General features: G+C 41.9%; 1 protein-coding gene and 1 long non-coding RNA gene across 2 annotated transcripts; one reads left to right on the forward strand and one right to left on the reverse strand.

Annotated features, from left to right (window-relative positions):
• Positions 1-3837: 3837 nt before the first annotated feature.
• On the forward strand, positions 3838-7172 carry GADD45A (growth arrest and DNA damage inducible alpha). Its single transcript, XM_045477796.1, has 4 exons — positions 3838-4227; positions 4764-4865; positions 5097-5334; positions 6495-7172. The coding sequence occupies exons 1-4, from the start codon at positions 4184-4186 to the stop codon at positions 6606-6608; spliced, it is 498 nt and encodes a 165-aa protein (XP_045333752.1). The 5' UTR covers positions 3838-4183; the 3' UTR covers positions 6609-7172.
• A 1544-nt stretch (positions 7173-8716) lies between these two features.
• On the reverse strand, positions 8717-17985 carry LOC123598042. The gene is made up of 3 exons (XR_006712359.1): positions 17732-17985; positions 14711-14715; positions 8717-8729 (listed from the first exon to the last, which is right to left on the reverse strand). It is a non-coding gene; the product is annotated as an uncharacterized LOC123598042 (long non-coding RNA).
• Between the last annotated feature and the right edge of the window lie 1556 nt (positions 17986-19541).

Consider the following 19541-nt stretch of genomic DNA (forward strand, 5'->3'; position numbering starts at 1 on the left):
ATAACTGAAGAGAATTTGCATAGGGTAAGGATTTGTTGAACACACAACAAGATGGCACTAAGGGGATTGTATTAGGTTTTGATGCTTTGTAACAAATTACCCCAAACTTAGTGATCTAAAACAACATTCATTTATTATTTCACAGTTTCTACAGGCCAGAAGTTCAGGCATGGCTCAGTTTGGTTCTCTTCTCAGAGAGAAGGCTAAACAAGGCTAAAATCAGTGTTACCCAGGACTACATTCTCATCTGAAGGATCTACTAGGGATGAATCCATTTCTAAACTCTCTCAGGTTGCAGGCAAACTTAATTACCTTGCCACTGTAGAATCTGTGAAAATTTGCTTCTTCAAAGCCAGTGATGGAGAGTCTTTGATGCTTCTAGTCTGTCTTCAGAGAAAACCTAGGCCCTCTTCTAAGGGGTCACCTGATTAAGTCTAGCATAATCTCCCTTTCCATTAGTTCAGAGTCAATTGATTAGGGCCTTAATTACATCTGCTAAATCCTTTCACCTTTACCTTAGAATGTAATATAATCATGGATGTGACACCCAACACCATTGCCATATTCAACTGGTTAGAAGCAAGGCATAGGTTCTGCCCACACTCAAGGGAAGAGGATTATATAGACCTCTAAACCAAGGGAGTTAAAGATCATTGAGGTCATCTTAGAATTTGCCTACCACAGTGATGGCCCAAGAAGCTAAACATTTATTTAAACTTGTTAAATTCAAATTTGTTAAATTCAAATGAAAATATTGCCCTAAAAACCACATTTTTAGGTGACAATAATTTTGTCTGAATAATCTTCTCTGGGGAAGAAACTGAAGAAAATTCACAGCCTGCCTTTAGAAACCAGTTTCACTAGACTTATGTCAGTTTATATCAGACAACTTATGATTTTTAATAATAAAATATAATAGTTACATAGTTATACATGTATAACTATGTCATAGCCTAATTGATCTCCTTTAATACAAACAATGATCTAATACTGCAATAGTAAGCATCATATTTCTTTCAGATGTTAAAGGATTGACTAAGCTCTAAAGAGAAAGATTATCATTCTACACTATGAACCAATAGTAGGAAAATATGTATGATAAAAGTGAAGAAAATATGAAAAAGACTCTAAACATACAAAGTAGGTAGCGATACTAAAATAATTTAACAATTCTTGAGTACATAGTTTCATCCAATTTCCGAATATAACCATTTGGCATCCTTACAAATATTATTACAGGTCATTCCAGTCCTGTGCAGTTGAAGAACTCGGGGCTATTTGGGGTAGTTTTTAAAATGACTTCACATATTAGAGTTATTTTAAACAATACATATACATACATTTTCTATACCAATCTAGGGAAATTCCTCCGATCTATCATTGGATAGCAACTTCCCCTGGGACTAATAAGTGTTGTGAAATAAATAATCTGTGATCATCTGAAAATATAACTGTAATCCAACTGTAGTGAAATGGGAGCTTCTACTCTCAGCCACGAGGACCAACTTGGAAGATAATCACTGATGAAACACTCTAGGTAGACTCAGCAATGAGATGAAATTATGTAACATATCTGAGTCAGAAAGTATGACAAATGAATATTTTTGAATACTGGAAGGCTAGGTTTCTGTCACAGAGAACAACCCCACAATGCTTGAACAAATCAGTTTCCCATGAGGCCAAATATAGCATGCAGTAGAGTTTTTGAGTGAGGAACTAGGCCTATATAGTTGACTTGGGTGGGGCATTATTAGGGCCGTGGTTCATTTGAATTGGCATAAACAATACACGGGTTCCACCATCCTACAGCTTCCGTTCAGATGACTAAAGTCATGGGACTTTCAGCATAGCTAGCTGATGACAGTGCACACTATTTTGTCCCAAAATCCAGTCCAAGCATGGGCATACCAATTAAATGGCAAGCACTTTAAAGGCAAAGGACCAGGAATTGCATTGTTCTTGGTATATAGTATGACATCAAAGAAACTTTTTTGAATTAAAGTTAAATGTATAGTATCTTAGAGAAAATTCATGCACTGAACAGGACTGCAGCATCCCGAGATCTCGATCAACTGTCAGATTCTATTCAACTCAATAAACATTGACTGTTCTTCTAATAAATGCAGAAATTGTGTGAGATGCTGAGAACACTAAGTTCATGAAGTCACAGTCCCTGCTATCAACAAATTCCCTAAATCTTTGTCAGCTTGCTGTGATCACACTTTCTTCCAAAGAACCTCTAAGAAATACCTAGTGGATAGAACCTTGGAGTTCCACAGAACTCAGTTCAACAATTTCCAAATGATGAGTCAGGCCATATCGTGTAATTCACCTTTTGTTTGCAAAACTGCAAGTTTTTCAGCACCTACCTAAATTTCAATGTTAAGGAATTCTTTAACAAAGGCATCACATGTTTGGATTTAGGCATAGATATGAAATACACAAGCATCCTTGGGTAAATTATGTATTGGCCATAACCATTCCTTTACTCAAACATTGCCCCTTGCTGACAATGCAGTTAGGAATTCAGTGCAAAATGTCAGCTCAAATAAATGAACCAGAAAACCAACATATCACTTTTCTTTTCCACAAAATTAAAATTAAGAGAGCTGGACAATATTTTGTCTACAATGATATAAACATGCAGGTGCAAAAACTCCTATGTACCTTTGCAAAAAATTAACCTTTGGCTATCCAGAGACCTTAATAATGCAGGCAGTTTTGAATGAGAGCATATGGGAGGCATTTTCACTTTTGGTGACTTCAATAGGTTTAAGACATGTTTTTGCATTTATTGCATATACTCATAAAACAAAGGAAAGAATTTTCAACTTACTAAGTCAAAGTCTATACACTAAAGTTTGCTTTTCAAAAATGTGTAACTACTGCTTGTTTTCCACCCACAGGTTGCCATGATCTCAAAGGTGAAATTTTAGCATATGACTAAAAGGTCCTATAGCTGCAGCTTCATGATTCAGCATCTAACATCAATAATTCACAGTGAGATCATAGGCTCTCTGTGGAAGGTAGTGACATATTTGCCTTATGAAAGGAAGCTTAGGGCATATTGAGAGTATTTTGAATTTAGACTTGTGTGGGTGTCAGACATTTGTCTCCTAGCTGGTGCCTGTGCAGAAGGATTCTCCCTTGGGAAAAGCTCTCTTGAGAAAGGTGAATTTGGGTTGTAAGGCTAGGATACACACATGTGGTAACGAGCTCCTCCTGAACACGGTTTTCCAGAGTTACCCTGGGCAGGTGGGAAGCCTTTCTGTGGAAAAGATTCCAACTTGGTTCCCTGCCATCACCAAACACAAAACTGTTGATTTTTCTTTTTTGAGCTTCCAACCCTTGCAACCTTCCAAAAATAAATCAAACCAGCCATCAGGGCACCGAAATAATACTACTACTAATAAGCAGCTTTGCCTAGACTTACATAAACAACACTTCTGAGGTAAACTTTGCCCCAGAGGTCTGAAACACTCTTTTTATGTAACCTGCTTACTAATAATTACTAGACTTGGGTGCATTAACCCTGGAAATAGATTTTAATAACAACCCCTAAAAACAAAAGACATGAAACGACCAAAAAAAAAAAAAAAAAAGAATGCACTAACTAGAAAAACACTTGGCAGCCTACTCCAGACTCAATTGGAAGACACCCCCCTCCCGCCCGGCCTTTGCAAAGGAACCCCCACCCTCCTACGGGCCCCTCCAACCGGCTAAGAGAGGCTCCGGACCCCGCCCTCCCCTGTCCCTGCACCGCCCTCGGCCCTGAGCTCGCCTTCCGCGTGGCTCCACCCCCTTCCGCTTCTCTCCCCACGGATCCAGGAGCTGGGGTCAAATTGTCAGAGCAGGCTGATTTGCATAACCCAATGGCTGTGCGTATGCAAATGAGGCTGGTGGTGGTTGGCTGGAGGTTGGCAGGATAACTCGGGCGAGCGGGGCCTTTGTCCTTCAGTGGCTGTGAGGCAGCTGCCCCGTCGGAGTCGCGCCCCGTGGCGAGGCGAGGGGGCCGGGAGCGGGCGAGCGAGTGGGGCGAGAGGGACAGACGGACGGACGGACCGCGCGGTGGCAGCGGGAGCTGGAAGAGCCTGTGAGGGAGTGCAGAGAGCAGGCGCCCAAGCGCCCACCGTGGCAGGAGCAGTCCGCACGCCGCGCTCTGAGGGGGATTTGCAGTTGCAATATGACTTTGGAGGAATTCTCGGCTGGAGAGCAGAAGACCGAAAGGTAAGGCGGCCGGAGTCTCTCCCTGAACTCTTCTCGCCCACTGCGTGCACCCCATTGCGGCCCCTCTGGGCAAGGTTTGGCGGGGAGCGAGCGGTTAAAAGTTTGCAGAGGGCACCTCCCGTCCGTCTCGCTCCGGGGGCCTTCCCCAAGGCGTCCGTGGACGGAAGGAGCGTGCCCCCAACCCGGCCGAGCCCTCCAGGCCTTTGCAAAAGGCAGAAGGGACTGTCCCTGCCGGTGCCGCTCCTGCGGCTGGCCGCCTGTGGCTGCGCCCAGCGCCGGGGACTGGCAGCGCCCTCGGGGGAGGGTGGCGGGTGGCCCTCTCGGGGTTTTTCGCAGGCCACCCGGCCTCTGGGCGCGTGAGGGTTCACTGGGGGTGACAGGGCCTGGGGGGGGGGGGTGCTTTGGGTTTGCAGAAAGCGGAGCGGCGCGGTGGCGCACGAACTCGGGAGGGAGAGTCGCGGTGCAGGGCGAAGGGGCGGCGATGGCCCCGAAGGGACCGGGGCTGACGGGACCCCTTTGCTCTCCCTCACGTGTAGGATGGATAAGGTGGGGGATGCCCTCGAGGAAGTGCTCAGCAAAGCCCTGAGTCAGCGCACCATCACCGTCGGAGTGTACGAGGCGGCCAAGCTGCTCAACGTGTAAGTGGGGCCCTCGCGAGTCCCTCGTGGCACCCCCTTCTCTCCCCAGCCCCGTCGGAGGCGACCTCGCCGAGCGCCCCCCCGCCCTGCAGCGCAGCTTGCTGCGGCTTCCCACCTGCCCCACGGGCAGCGGGCGGGACGGGGCCGACCCCGGGACCCGGGCGGGTATTGCGGGCGTCCACGCGGACGGGTGGTGTCTCTGCGCTCACCCGCCCCTCCCGCTGCCCTCAGCGACCCGGATAACGTGGTGCTGTGCCTGCTGGCGGCGGATGAGGACGACGACAGGGATGTGGCTCTGCAGATCCACTTCACCCTGATCCAGGCGTTCTGCTGCGAGAACGACATCAACATCCTGCGCGTCAGCAACCCGGGCCGACTGGCTGAGCTCCTGCTCCTGGAGACCGACGCAAGCCCAGCAGCGAGCGAGGGCGCGGAGCAGCCCCCGGACCTGCACTGCGTCCTGGTGACGGTAAGCGAGAGGGGGCTGCGGGCCGGCTGGAGTGAAGAGTTCTGGAGGGGAGTGAGCGAGGGTTCAGAGTCTCCTGACTGCAGATCTGGAATGAGGGGGAGGGCAAGAGCGTGGCTGCTTTTGCCCCATTAGAGAGTGTGGCTGGACTTTCGGCCGAGATGTGCTAGTTTCATCATCAGGATTTTCTCTGGTACAGAACATGTCTAAGCACGTTGGAGGCTGCCAGCAGCGGAAGAGATCCTTGTGAGTCAGCATTGTCAGCCCAGCTACTCCCTACCTACATCTGCACTACCTCCCGTGACTAATTCCTTTAGTAGGGCAGATTAGATAAAGCCAAATAAATTCCTGGCTCACCCTCATTAAGGAGTCAGCTTCATTCGCCGCCACTCAGAGTTAAAAATAGAAATGGTGTAGGAGACAGACCTTATTAATTCCCTAGAAATACTTGAAGAGGATAGAGTGGGAATTTTTTCTCTGCAATCTTACATTTTTTTTAATCGGCCTTTTTTCCCTGGTAAAAACCTTTGGTAGATAGAGAACTTGTGTTTTCAGAGGTAATATGATAGCTTTGTCTTTTACATTTTACTCTTTTTGACTGGTCTAGTTAAGTGGCAGCCTAACCATTTTGGTACTCTTGAAAATTACTACTCCTCTCCTGTCTTTGGAGAGGTATAACAGGTGGCATTTCTAGTTAACTGCTATGCAGCTTTCATCCATTGCACACACAGCATGGAAATATTCCTCAGAGTTGTTTTCACTCAGGTCTCTTCCACAGTACAACTTTGGTAGGACAAACCTGTGAATGATAATGTCATGCAAAACTAAATAAATATGCTCTCGTGCAAAACTAAATAAATACCATGCATATATATATATATATATATATATATATATATATATGTATATATATATAATGGTTCAGAGGGTTGCATGCGTTCAAATTTTGCAGAGTATGGTTTAGTGGAGAATTACCCTTAATGATTTTGCAGGAAACCAACTACCTAGAAGAAAGCTTATTTTTTATGGTTGTAACTGGTCTCTATGTCACACAGCCAAAGTGTAGAACGTTCAGGTTGTCTTCCTCTTAAAATGAGCGTAATTATTAGCAAATGCTGATTTTTTTTTAAATTGTGAATTTATTTTTCTCAATTTGTTTCCAGAATCCACATTCATCGCAGTGGAAGGATCCTGCCTTAAGTCAACTTATTTGTTTTTGCCGGGAAAGTCGCTACATGGATCAGTGGGTTCCAGTGATTAATCTCCCCGAACGGTGATGGCATCTGAATGAAAATAACTGAACCAAATTGCACTGAAGTTTTGAAATACCTTTGTAGTTACTCAAGCAGTTACTCCCCACACTGATGCAAGGATTACAGAAACTGATGTCAAGGGGCTGAGTGAGTTCAACTACATGTTCCGAGGGCCCGGAGATAGATGACTTTGCAGATGGAAAGAGGTGAAAATGAAGAAGGAAGCTGTGTTGAAACAAATACAAGTCAAAAGGAACAAAAATTACAAAGAACCACGCAGGAAGGAAAACAAACTATGTATTAATTTAGAATGGTTGAGTTACATTTAAATAAACCAAATGCGCTTTGTTAAAGTTCAAATGTGCGGCAGTAGTTTGGGTATTTTTGGTTTATGTGCCCTCAAATAAAAGAAAAACAGAAAGGGTTGATCCTATTTTAAAACCATATTTTATTGTATTTTGATGAGATGTTAAATTCTCAAAGTTTTATTATAAATTGTACTAAGTTATTTTATGACATGAGAAGTTATTTATGCTATAAATTTTTTGAAACACAATACCTACAATAAACTGGTATGGAATAATTGCATCATTTCTTAATGTGTGCTTTTGTTTCTTTTAACTTGGAATGTATTTTAAATAAGTTTTTTTATATGGAAAAATTAAAACCCTTATGAAATCATATATATAGTATATGTGTGTATCTCTATATATAGATAGATCTCTGGTGTGTGTGTGTGTGTATTTTTTTCCACTTTTAAACATTTGAGCTGGATGTGGCATAGTTTTATTTTTTATTCTTTATTTAACAGACATTTTACTAGGGCCCTACTCTATCTACATGGTGTCAAAAGTCAGAAAACCAAAGGTGATTTAAGAGGAGTTGGGGGTCGTGGTTAGGGAAAAGGTGTTAGAGACTATACTTGCAAAATCTGAGTAGTTATAGTTCAGTGATATTAATGTTATAAGAAGACTATATGCAAAATACTAAGGAAGCAGAAAGGTGAAAGTGACCGAAGTTAACCTGCAAGACCAGGGAAGGTTTTATTGGGGAGACAGCAAGTTATGTGGGTCTTAAAACACAAGTGTCACTTCCCCAGCTAGGATGCTGTTGGCAGCGACACTAGTTTGTGCAAAGGTGTGGAGCCCTGAAAGACCAAACCCTGTTCAGGGAACAAAGAGTGATTGTGTGTGCGCCTCTGGTGTAGAAAAGAAAAAGGAGAGATAAGGTTGAAAAAGTAGGTGGGGATTAGGCCCAGACTATGAAGGCCATTCTGTTTCGCCCTCAGGCATTTGGGCTTCCTTCTATAAACTTTGGGGATTCAGCAGAGGCCTTCACACAGGGAGTGACGTGATCAGTGTTCTAGGAAGATAACACCGGGGACTGTGAAAGGGGTTATCGGGATAAGAGGCTGTAGGTAATGCCAACCAGGAAGTGACTGTACCAGTCCAAGGCTGTGCATTTTGCAGAACCATATTTAAGGAATAGGGAAGTGGCCTGGCAAAGATTTCTGGTGCCCTTATTCTCTGCAGAGCTGTATGTTTTCCAGCTGAGCATTTCTGCTATGGTTTTGAGGGGTCTGGTTAAGTTAGATGGGGCAGATGGAAGAAGAGAACAAAATAAATGAAAGCCTTCAGCAGAACAATCATCTCTTAGTTGGAACAGTCACTTGATAATTAACTGCAACAATCTCCTGTCGGTATAGCCAAAGAAAGCAAAAATGCTTACTGAGAAGTCTAACATGGCTTTAGTCCACGGGATATTTTTTCTTTTTCTTTTCTTTTTTTTTTTTTTTGCCTATTTGGCAAAGGGCACCCTCAATGGCTCCCCTGCCATCTGTCTCCCATCCTTGTCATGACCACATATAATCAGGGAAAAGCAAAAGTCTGGAGAGAAAAACAAACCAACTAATACTAACAAAAAGCTCCAAGTTTCTGCATTTTAAGAATAACATGAGCCCGTGTGCCCTCCACCTTGCAATTAAGTTTCTCTTTTTCCACATCTTACAGAAATGTGGGTTTTTAGGCCTTGTTTAAGCTCATTGTATTTTATTTAAACTGGTGCCTAATCCAAAGCATAACTAGTATTTAATACTTGTTTTCCCAAAAGATTGAGAGCAGTGAGTTTTCAATAGAATTTTCTTGCCTTCCTACTAAGGATTTTCAAGCCTCCTCCTCAGTTGCCTGATTTAAAACCCTTGCAAAGATGGGTAAATTAAAGCAGGAAGCAGGGAAGAGATCGGCAGCGTCGTCTGGTGTTGAAGACCATGGGGAGCAGCCAGTATTAGCCCCTCTGCATCTCGTTCTCCTCATCTAAAGATGGAGGTAAAATTACCCAACTTGCAGAATCGTTACCTCTTCTACAAAACTGTATCTTCCCTAAAGGTAAGAGCTAATGTCTGGTTCATAATTGTAGCCCAGGATTTAGCACACTGGTCAGCAAGCAGTAGGTATTGAATTAGTATTTGTTGACTCAATGAATGATTTAGAAATAATGAATGCAAACTACCTGGCATATAATAAATAAGTGCTCAGTATAGTGTGTCTGTTACTAAACTGCAATAGCAATAGGGAAACTAAAAACCATCCATCAGACAGATTCTCTGATGCCTTAAAACACAGTATAAATATATTTATTTTGAGAAAGGAGTTTAGAGTCTCTATTCTAAATTCATAGTGCTTAGAGGTATGAAGCAATTAATAGTCTACATTCTTCAGAGTGTTTTGTTTCAGGAAGGTCCCAACAATTAATGCAGAACTCTTGTTTTGGGTTTTGCTTTAAGTTTTAACTGTTGTTATTCTTCCCTGACGGAACATAACGCAAAGTTACCATTGCATTGAAAAACCCAATCATGAAACAGTTGATTGTAAACACGTGTGCAACTACCCAGACAACGTCTCCCTCTAATTGGTGTTAATATTCTTCAGTTGTTGCCTTAAATGCTATGAAAACCTACTTATTGCAAGTAGGTGGAAATGTTACAACAGGAACAAAGCTCTCTTCATCTAACTCAGGTGTGCTGAATGTGGAAAACACCTATTTTTTCCACTGGCACCTTCACCTCAGTGTCATAGACGGCATTGCCTCCTCCTTTTACAATTAACCAAAGCCCTCAGTAAGTTAAACTTCTATACTACAAGGACTCGTGAAGGTAACTAATCACCTGTAATACATACATTACTTTCCAAATAAACAAAAAGGGTTCTTTCTAGGAAAGAGCATTTGTATACTGTCAACTGGAAGCAGTTCCAAAGTTTCTTTTGAGATGCTTTGCTGTAACCCTTGTGAAATCATAATTTCCTCAAATTGCAACTATAGAGGTTAAATTTTGTTCTTCAATATGTGGTAAGAAGCTGCAAACAGTGTGACATGTGTTTCCTTCAAATGAACAAAACTCCCCATGGCATGATTCATAACACAGGGCCGGTGTCCCTGAAATTGCACTGAATCTTTTTTTTTCTTTTTATTTATTTATGTATTTATGTATTTATTTATTTATTTATTTATTTTAAGCTTATTTATTTATTTATTTTTTCAATATATGAAATTTATTGTCAAATTGGTTTCCATACAACACCCAGTGCTCATCCCAAAAGGTGCCCCCTCACTACCCATCCCCCACCCTCCCCTCCCTCCCACCCCCCATCAACCCTCAGTTTGTTCTCAGTTTTTAAGAGTCTCTTATGCTTTGGCTCTCTCCCACTCTAACCTCTTTTTTTTTGTTTTTTCCTTCCCCTCCCCCATGGGTTTCTGTTAAGTTTCTCAGGATCCACATAAGAGTGAAACCATATGGTATCTGTCTTTCTCTGTATGGCTTACTTCACTTAGCATCACACTCTCCAGTTCCATCCACGTTGCTACAAAAGGTCATATTTCATTCTTTCTCATTGCCACTTAGTACTCCATTGTGTCTATAAACCACAATTTCTTTATCCATTCATCAGTTGATGGACATTTAGGCTCTTTCCATAATTTGGCTATGAGAAAGTTGAGAGTGCTGCTATAAACATTGGGGTACAAGTGCCCCTAAGCTTATTTATTATGAAAGAGAGAGCACCAGCGAGCAGAGGAGGGGCAGAGAGAGAGAATCCTGAGCAGGCTCCATGCTGTCAGCACAGAGCCTGATGCAGGGGGCTCAAACTTACAAGTTGTGAGATCACGACCTGAGTCAAAACCAAGAGTCGGAAGCTTATCCAACTGGGCCACCCAGACACCTCTCCTTTTTAAAAAAATTTTGCTTTAATGTTTATTCATTTCTGAAACACAAAGAGAGACAGAGCACAAGCGGGGGGGGGGGGGTGGAGAGAGAGGGGGACACAGAATTTGAAGCAGGCTCCAGGCTCTGAGCCGTCAGCACAGAGCTGGACACAGGGCTTGAACTCACGAACTACTAGATCATGACCTGAGCCGAAGTCGGATGCTTAACTGACTGAGCCACCCAGGCGCCCCTCCTTTCTTTTTTTCTTTTTAACAGTCCTTAGAGAAACATAAGAAACTCTGTGAAAAGGCTGTATCATGAAGACCACCAAGAAATATTTAATGAGTCCTTACTATGGGCAAGGAACTATGCTAGTTATATTGAAGTCTGCAAAAAATCAGCCACATACTCTGGCCCCAAGGAGTTCATAGTCTAATGAAGCAATGAGACATGCACATCAGTAGATAAAATCCAAGGTGAAAAGTGCTCAGTAACAGAAGAAAGGCCCGGAGAACTGCTAATGGGATTCAAAAGGTAGAAATCCCTGGAGGGCATGTGGGGATGGCATGGACCAAACTGTAGTAATAAGCTCTTTGATCCGAAGCTAGCACTGTATTTTGCAAACCGCAGAAATTACTTAATTGATTGACTATGGAATATAATTCTGCTAGGGGCTGCAGAGAATACATAGATGTAGCCTATGGAGGGTTTGCCCTTAAGTTTATAATCAAATAAGAAAATCAAGATCAGCACATTTATTCCTTTAGCACTATTTATTGAAAGGATGTACCTGACACTGTGTTAGGTCCTGGGGCTACAAAAGTGAAAAAGCAAGGTCTCTACCTTTAGTGGAGATGCCTGACTCCTGCAATTTAGGGTGATACGCGATGATGAGTAATATTCAAGGCCTGAGTGTTCCTGGGCGAGGAGCATTGCCAGAACAGTGAGACCTGAAGAATCAAGAGCTCAGCCAGGGCACTGTAAAGAACATTTGTTCCAGGAGGGGGAACTGCAGCTCTGAAGGTATGAATTCAAGGCATCTTTGAGGCTAGCTTCTGGGGGGGCAACCATAACAGATAGAGGGTTTACTACATGCTGAGCATTGTTCTAAGAGCTTTACGGTAACACATTAATATTCACAACAACCCGGTGGAAGTAGGTACTATTGTTGCCATTTGGAAAATGAAGAGATATATTTACCTGGAGTCATATTACTGTTAGGAAGTTGCAAATCCAGGATGCAGACCGAGGTAATCTGGGTCTAGAATTCTTATTTTCCAATGATGGGTAATGAAGTAGGAAAGGTGGTAGGAACCAGACCATGAAGGGCCCGTCTTTTTTTTTTTTTTTTCCCAACGTTTTTTTATTATTTTTGGGACAGAGAGAGACAGAGCATGAACGGGGGAGGGGCAGAGAGAGAGGGAGACACAGAATCGGAAACAGGCTCCAGGCTCTGAGCCATCAGCCCAGAGCCTGACGCGGGGCTCGAACTCACGGACCGTGAGATCGTGACCTGGCTGAAGTCGGACGCTTAACCGACTGCGCCACCCAGGCGCCCCATGAAGGGCCCGTCCTATTAGTCAGCCTTTTTTATTAGGTGATAGAAAGCTATTTTAGGGGTGCCTGGCCGGCTCAGTTGGTAGAGCATGTGGACTCTTAATCTTGGTGTCGTGAGTTTGAGCCCCATGGTGGGCATAGAGATTACGTAGTAAAAGGAAAAAAAATGTTTTTAAACCACTTAACACTGAGAAAAGAGGCAGTATGCTATCACCAGCAGGAAAGGCAAGGAAAAGATGCTATGGCTCACAAAGTCCTAGTGCAAGGTTAGAAACTGCTAGCTAAGAGAAGTTTGGCTTTTAAATGTTTAAAAAAGTTTATTTTAAATCAGTTGTCAACATTTAAACATGGAGACATTTTTTAGAAAAATTCTGATTTCCGTTGCTATCTGTGGCAACAATTGGCTGGAGTTCAGAGGAGGCTTTTCCCTTTTAAACAAGGATTTCCTGTTTGCCACAGACCTTACCCCTCCCAATTGTCAACTCAAGCCTGCTTGGACTCACTTAGCCTTCCCTTCCTAATCCTTTTAAGCATGTGGGGTTCACCCTTCACCTCCAACAATTCACATCTCTCGGTCTGGGCCTCAGAACTTTCCTGTATAAAGTGAGGTGTTTGCATTATCAGGATTTCCCAATTGTTCTGATAATAAGACCTATGGATGTTTGTTAAAAATGCAGCTTCAAAACCCTTCCCAGGAGCTTCAGATTAAGTGCGGCTGAGATAAGGCTTAGAATTTATTTTTTAACAAGCACTTCAGGTAATTCTTATTATCAGAGAAGTTTGAGAACTCTTGGCGTTCTTCCCGCTGAATTTCAGCAAAACCATTCTACAAGTCTCGGGGGAGTGGGAGAGAAGGAGGGGGAAGCTCTCATTTGATCAGTCTCCAGTCTCCCTGATGCCAACCCACTAGGAGCTAAGGAATATACATTTCTCTGCAAAGGTTGAAGAGATCTTCAGTGAAGTGATAAAACCAGAAATCTTTGCTACTTGTGGATGGAGTTAGAATTTACTAGTTTACTAAGGTGGTTACTGTACAAGTTACAAGAACTCCAAAAGGCGAGAGTCTGCAAAACAGAATGGCGCTTAGCACTGCCTTGAACTGGCCTACTGACAGACCTGTTTATTATGTGCTAAACACAACACTGGGCACTTTGGACAAGACAAGGAAGAACCTGATCAGAATGATCAAAACAACCGGTTGTTGATGGAGTAGTGCTTCGTGTCAGACACAAGCTAGGAGCTTGGGAAGTGAATAGAGTTCGTATTTTTATCATATCAATTAGAACTGTCTGGCTTATAACATGCTTACACATTTATTAATTTGAGTCCTTGCTAAAGCAACTCAGGTTCAGAGAAGTCAAAAGACACCTCCAAAGTCACAAGGCAAGGAAGAAGAATCAGAATTTTACTGTGAACTCATTCCTCTGTATGCTGGAGCTATCTCTTGAAGAGGCCAACCAGACAGCTCAGGTTAGCCTGGGGGGGATGAAACCAATTGGATCTAATCTTTTACTTATCCAGTAAGTAGGACAGAGCCTCAGGAAAACAAAAGGAGACAAAAACCAGGGGAGAATTCTAAGAATTGTTCTCTTTCATCTTAGAACTTCATCAAGGTAAAAGTGATTTCTGTCCCTAGGTGCTTTAATGCTTTTATGCTAACTCATTTTCTACAATCAAGCATCTGAGAAAGAATTTAATATGCACAGAAGCAGCAAACTTTCTTAGTATCACCACTTAACACCTGATTATATCACTGTATTGTAATTGTATTATAATTATCAAAATACTAACTTCACAAGAAATGGCTTACCTGGAGAAGAGCCTTCTGATTTCCTTTTGCTTCCTTGTGTAATTGTTAAGGATTGAGCTGAAAAAAGATAAAGACTAAAAGTGTAGTAGTTAAGACAATGGGCTTTTATAACCAGAAAGACCAGGGCTTGGATCCTTGATCCTCGCTAGAACTTGAGAAAGTTAGTGTAACTTCTTTAAGCCTCAATTATTTCTCCTTTAAAATGGGAAAATAAACAAGGCTTATGTCATTGGTTTGTTATGAGGATTAAAGGAATAGTGCATAGAAAACACTTAGATCAGTTCCTGGAAGTACTCGATCTATGCAACCTAATGATAATTACATCCCCCATGAGTAATCTTCTATGTATGTATGTTATGTATGTCTTGTATGTAATTACTCTGTATTTGCAAATTAGAGGGTGATTTAAAGAAAAAAGAAAACCCCCAATAAACCACATAGCCCAACGGAACAGAATATGGAAAGACACCATCTACCTAGGTTATGTTCATTTCGACTAAGCTAGTTTGTCCTCCACTTATATTAACTGAATTTGGTTCTTTCTTGTTTATTTATCAGAACATTTTCTGTTCAAGATCAAAGGTCACACACATACTGCATGCTAAGCACTGTGCTAGAACTTGCTATATAAACATGATTATGGTACGGTCTCTACCTGCAGTCTAGTAGAGGAAGCTGACACATTTTCAAGTTGGTGTGGTGTCAGGGCAAGTTTGGGCATGTGCTGTGTGTGTGTGTGTGTGTGTGTGTGTGTGTGTGTGTGTGTGTGTTTAGGGCAGTGGTGGTGGTAAGGAAGCTTTCCAGGAAAGAGAGATGCTTGACCTGAGTCTTGAAGCATGATTAATAACTAGTCAGGGGGGAAAGGTGTGGCCCATGAGGGACTCTTGTAGTCTGTGGTATTTACTAGAGGATTAAGCGTTAAGGAAGGGAGTGGAGAAAGGTAGGCTGAAAAGGTAGACAGAGACCAGATCATAGTCTTGTATACCCTTTCAAAGAGCATGGGCTTTGTCCTGCAAGTATTGAGAGAATTTTAAGGGTTTTATGTAGAAAAGTAACATGGTTAAATTGGAGTGTTCTAGGGTGCACTCTTCTCAGATGGGTCCGGTTGGCCAGACTACAGGATGCTGGATGGGATTTAAAGGGGATAGCCGTTCATTGTTGTCCATCTTGACTCCCTGCCTCTTCATTCTGTGAATCTTCTTTCTTAGGAGTTCTCCCCACTTCAAGGGTAGATTTATAATACAGGTCTAGCCAATCCTTCTGACTATGGTGATTGGTTTGGGGATAGACATGTGACTTCAGCTGGGCCAATCAGAAAACTTCCTGAGACATTTCCACTAGAGTAGAGAATCTCTTTCTGGTGTTGGGCTGATGCATGTGTCTGTGTTGCTTAGCAGCAGGCTTGCCTCATAGAGAAGTCTATTCAAGAGGAAAGGTCAGAGATGAAACCTGAAAGCAGAACTCCTGAATCCAGCTCTACTTGAAGTGAGGCCCATGGATTTCCAGTAATGTGCTTAAGCAAGTTTCATTTGCAACTAAAAGTATCATGAACAATGGGTATTGAGGGATTTCTGGAATGTGAGATTCTTAGAGCCCAAACAAGAATACTCCCAAGTAAGCCAAGATAGTTGGTTACCCCAATGTCAGGGGCAGCCACATAGGCTGGAGTCCAGATGGGAGGCTTTTGCAGTAGTTCAGCAAAAGGGATGATATAGGCCGAATTTGTAGCTGATGAGGAAAATCAGGTTGGATTTGCAAAGTATTTGGGAAATGAAATGGGCAAGAATGGGTGATCAGATGTAAGAGACGAGGGGAGATTTTTGAATGCCTCTTCAGTTTCCAGGTGTGGCAATTTAGTGATAGTGCTACCAGTTAAATTTCAGGAAGGGAGATGGATTTCGACACATTATGTTCTAAGTCCCTGTGTGCTATCTTTTGAAAATGTCCAATAGGGTAGGTAAGTCTGATGCTTGGACAAAAGATGGGATGGATGTATAGATTTGGAAATCTTTAGCATATGAATAGCAGTGACAATGGATGGACTTTCCAAGAAGAATGAGTAAAATGGGAAGAGCAGCAATGGGCTAAGGATTGAAACTTGGGACTGAGGGTGGAATTTTAGGAGGCAGAAAAATGAAGAGACCGAGGAGGGAAAAAGGAGAGTTTGAAATCACAGAAGTCAGTGATGCAGAATGGTGAGTTTATGAAAAAGAATGATTCAAACAGTTGGGTCCTTGAAGCAGAGACTGAAATGCTCCATTGAATTTGGAAATTGGGAGTTCACTGGCCAATATCCTGGGTGAAATCAGTTCCATTACAATAGTGGGAGTAAAAGTAGGATTGCAGCCAATTGAGAAGAAGGGAGGTGGGGCCGAGAAGGCAAAGAAGGCTGATCACTCTTTGGAAAATTTTAATAAAGGAGAGAAGGCAAGGGGCTTTCAGAATAGCTGGAGGGTTTGGACTTGACCTCGAGGTTGCTTCTCAACCTGTGCATCTGATGGAAGATACTCGGATGGGTGTGATGGAGGCATTTGAGTGTGAGAAGATAGGAAGTTTGAGAATTCAAGCCAAATGGCCCCAACATTTTGTTTGACGGGGAAGGCAGAATTGTTTGCCTGGTAGGAAGGTGATAAGTAGGAGGGTTTGAGGAGGGTGATAATGGTTTGGAATGAAGGAACTAGACAGGTCAAATGAAAGAATTGTGAGACACTACTGGGAACTCAGCAGAGATTAGAAACACTACTGCCAGTTTCTCTCCACTACTTTATTTTCCTCTTACATTCTAATTACCTTTATGAAAACAAAGGCTATGGCAGGACCCTGCTTAAAAACCTCTACCAACTCCCTTCCCTTGCCTGTATAATCAATACAAACTCATAGCCTTTGACTTGACTCAAACTTCCTTCCCAGCCTCATCAACCTTCTCCTCCTCATACACCTGCCACAAATATCTGGGTTGTTTGAATACCCTAGACTCATTTAGAACCTAGTGCATTTGCATATACTGTCTTCTCTGCTGAGACTATCCTGTCCCTGTTCTTCACTAACCAACTCCTGCCCAGCCTTCAAGACCCAACTAATATATTGCCTCCTCTGTGAGAATTTTTGATTTAGGCAGAGCCAACTTCTTTATCATTTAAAAAATTTAAAAAAAAAATTTTTTTTTTCAACGTTTATTTATTTTTGGGACAGAGAGAGACAGAGCATGAATGGGGGAGGGGCAGAGAGAGAGGGAGACACAGAATTGGAAACAGGCTCCAGGCTCTGAGCCATCAGCCCAGAGCCTGACGCGGGGCTCGAACTCATGGACCGCGAGATCGTGACCTGGCTGAAGTCGGACGCTTAACCGACTGTGCCACCCATGCGCCCCTAAAAAAATTTTTAATTTAGGGGCCTGGGTGGCTGAGTTGGTTAAGCGTTTGACTCGATTTCAGCTCAGGTCATGATCTCCCTGTTTATGCAATTGAGCCCTGCGTCAGGCTCTGTGCTGACAGTACAGAGACTGCTTGGGATTCTCTCTGTGCCCCTCTCTCTTCTTTCTCTCCTTCTCTCTCTCAAAATAATAAAACAATAAAATACAACTTAATTTAATTTTAATTCTAGTATAGTTAACATACAGTGTTATATTAGTTTCAGGTGTACAATATACTGAGTCAACAATTCCATGCATCACCTGGTGTGAATTCCATTCATCACAAGTGTACTCTTTAATCCCCATCACCTATTTAATCCTTCTCTCTACCCATCTCTTTTCTGGTAACCCTCAGTTCTCTATAGGTAAGAGTCTCTTTCTTGGTTTGTCTCTTTTTTTTTCTTTTGTTCATTTGTTTTGTTTCTTATATTTCACATATGAGTGAAATCATAATATGTGTCTTTCTCTGACTGGCTTATTCAGCTTAGCATAGTACCCTCTAGATCCATCCGAGTTGTTGCAAATGGCAAGATTTCATTCTTTTTTATGGCTGAATAATATTCTTCTTCTTGATCCATTCACCTATTGATGGACATTTCCATAATTTGGCTTTCATAAACAATGCTGCTATAAACATAGAAGTACATGTATCCCTTTGAATTAGTGTTTTTGTATGTTTTGGGTAAATACACAGTACCATCATTACTGAATCATAGGGTAGTTCTATTTTTAACTTTTTAGTGTAACTCCATACTGTTTTCCACAGTGGCTGTACCAATCTGCATTCCCACTAACAGTGCAAGAGGCTTCCTTTTCTTCCCACATCCTTGCCAACACTTGTTGTTTCTTGTGTTTTTGATTTTAGCCATTCCGATAGGGGTGAGGTGACATCTCATTGTAGTTTTGATTTGCATTTCCCTGATGATGAGTGATGTTGAGTATCTTTTGTGTCTGTTGACCATCTGGATGTCTTCTTTGCAGAAAAATCTGTTCATTTTCTGCCCATTTTTAAATTAGATTATTTGGTTTTTGGGTGTTGATTTGTAGAAGTTCTTTGTATATTTTGGACACTAACCCTATATTGGATATGTCATTTGCAAGTATCTTCTCCCATTCAGTAAGTTGTCCTTTAGTTTTGTTGATTGTTCCCCTTGTTTTGAAGAAGCCTTTTATTTTGATGTAGTCCCAATAGTTTATTTTTTGCTTTTATTTTCCTTGTCTCAGGAGACATATCTAGAAGAATGTTATTATGGCCAATGTCAGAGAAATTACTGTCTGTGCTCTCTTGTAGTATTTTTATGGTTTCAGGTCTCACATTTAGGTCTTAATCCATCTTTAATTTATTTTTGTGTATGGTGTAAGAAAATGGTCCAGTTTCATTCTTTTGCATGTAGCTGTCCAGTTTTCCCAACACCATTTGTTAAAGAGACAGCTGTCTGTTTCCCATTACATATTCTTTCCTGCTTCATCAAAGATTAATTGACCACATAATTGTGGGTTTTCTATTCTGTTCTATTGATCTATGTGTCTGTTTTTGTGCCAGGACCATACTTATTTCATTACTACAGCTTTGTAATGTAACTTGAAGTCTGGAATTGTGATGCCTCCAGCTTTGCTTTCTTTTTCAAAATTGCTTTGGCTATTCAGAGCCTTTTGTGGTTCCATACAAATTTTAGGATTGTTCTAGCTCTGTGAAAATGTTGTTGGTATTTTGATAGGGATTACATTAAGTGTGCATATTGCTTTGGGTAGTATAGACATTTTAAGTTTTTGTTCTTGCAATCCATGAGCATGGAATGTCTTTCCACTTGTTTGTTTCATCTTCAATTTTTTTCATCAATGTTTTATAGTTTTCAGAGTAGAGGTCTTTCACCTTTGATTAGGTTTATTCCTAGGTATTTTACTATTTTTGATGCAATTGTAATGGGATTATTTTCTTAATTTCTCTTTCTTCTGCTTCATTATTAGTGTATAGAAATG

The sequence above is a fragment of the Leopardus geoffroyi genome, chromosome C1 (genome assembly GCF_018350155.1).
Source record: "Leopardus geoffroyi isolate Oge1 chromosome C1, O.geoffroyi_Oge1_pat1.0, whole genome shotgun sequence".
NCBI lineage: Eukaryota > Metazoa > Chordata > Mammalia > Carnivora > Felidae > Leopardus > Leopardus geoffroyi.

What these genes read in the sequence shown, in the direction of transcription:
- GADD45A (XM_045477796.1), top strand. Translation starts at nt 4,184, where the DNA reads ATGACTTTGGAGGAATTCTCGGCTGGAGAGCAGAAGACCGAAAG. An exon ending in GGAGAGCAGAAGACCGAAAG is followed by an intron (nt 4,228 to 4,763) that starts GTAAGGCGGCCG and finishes CCTCACGTGTAG; the next exon opens with GATGGATAAGGTGGGGGATG. An exon ending in GCGGCCAAGCTGCTCAACGT is followed by an intron (nt 4,866 to 5,096) that starts GTAAGTGGGGCC and finishes CGCTGCCCTCAG; the next exon opens with CGACCCGGATAACGTGGTGC.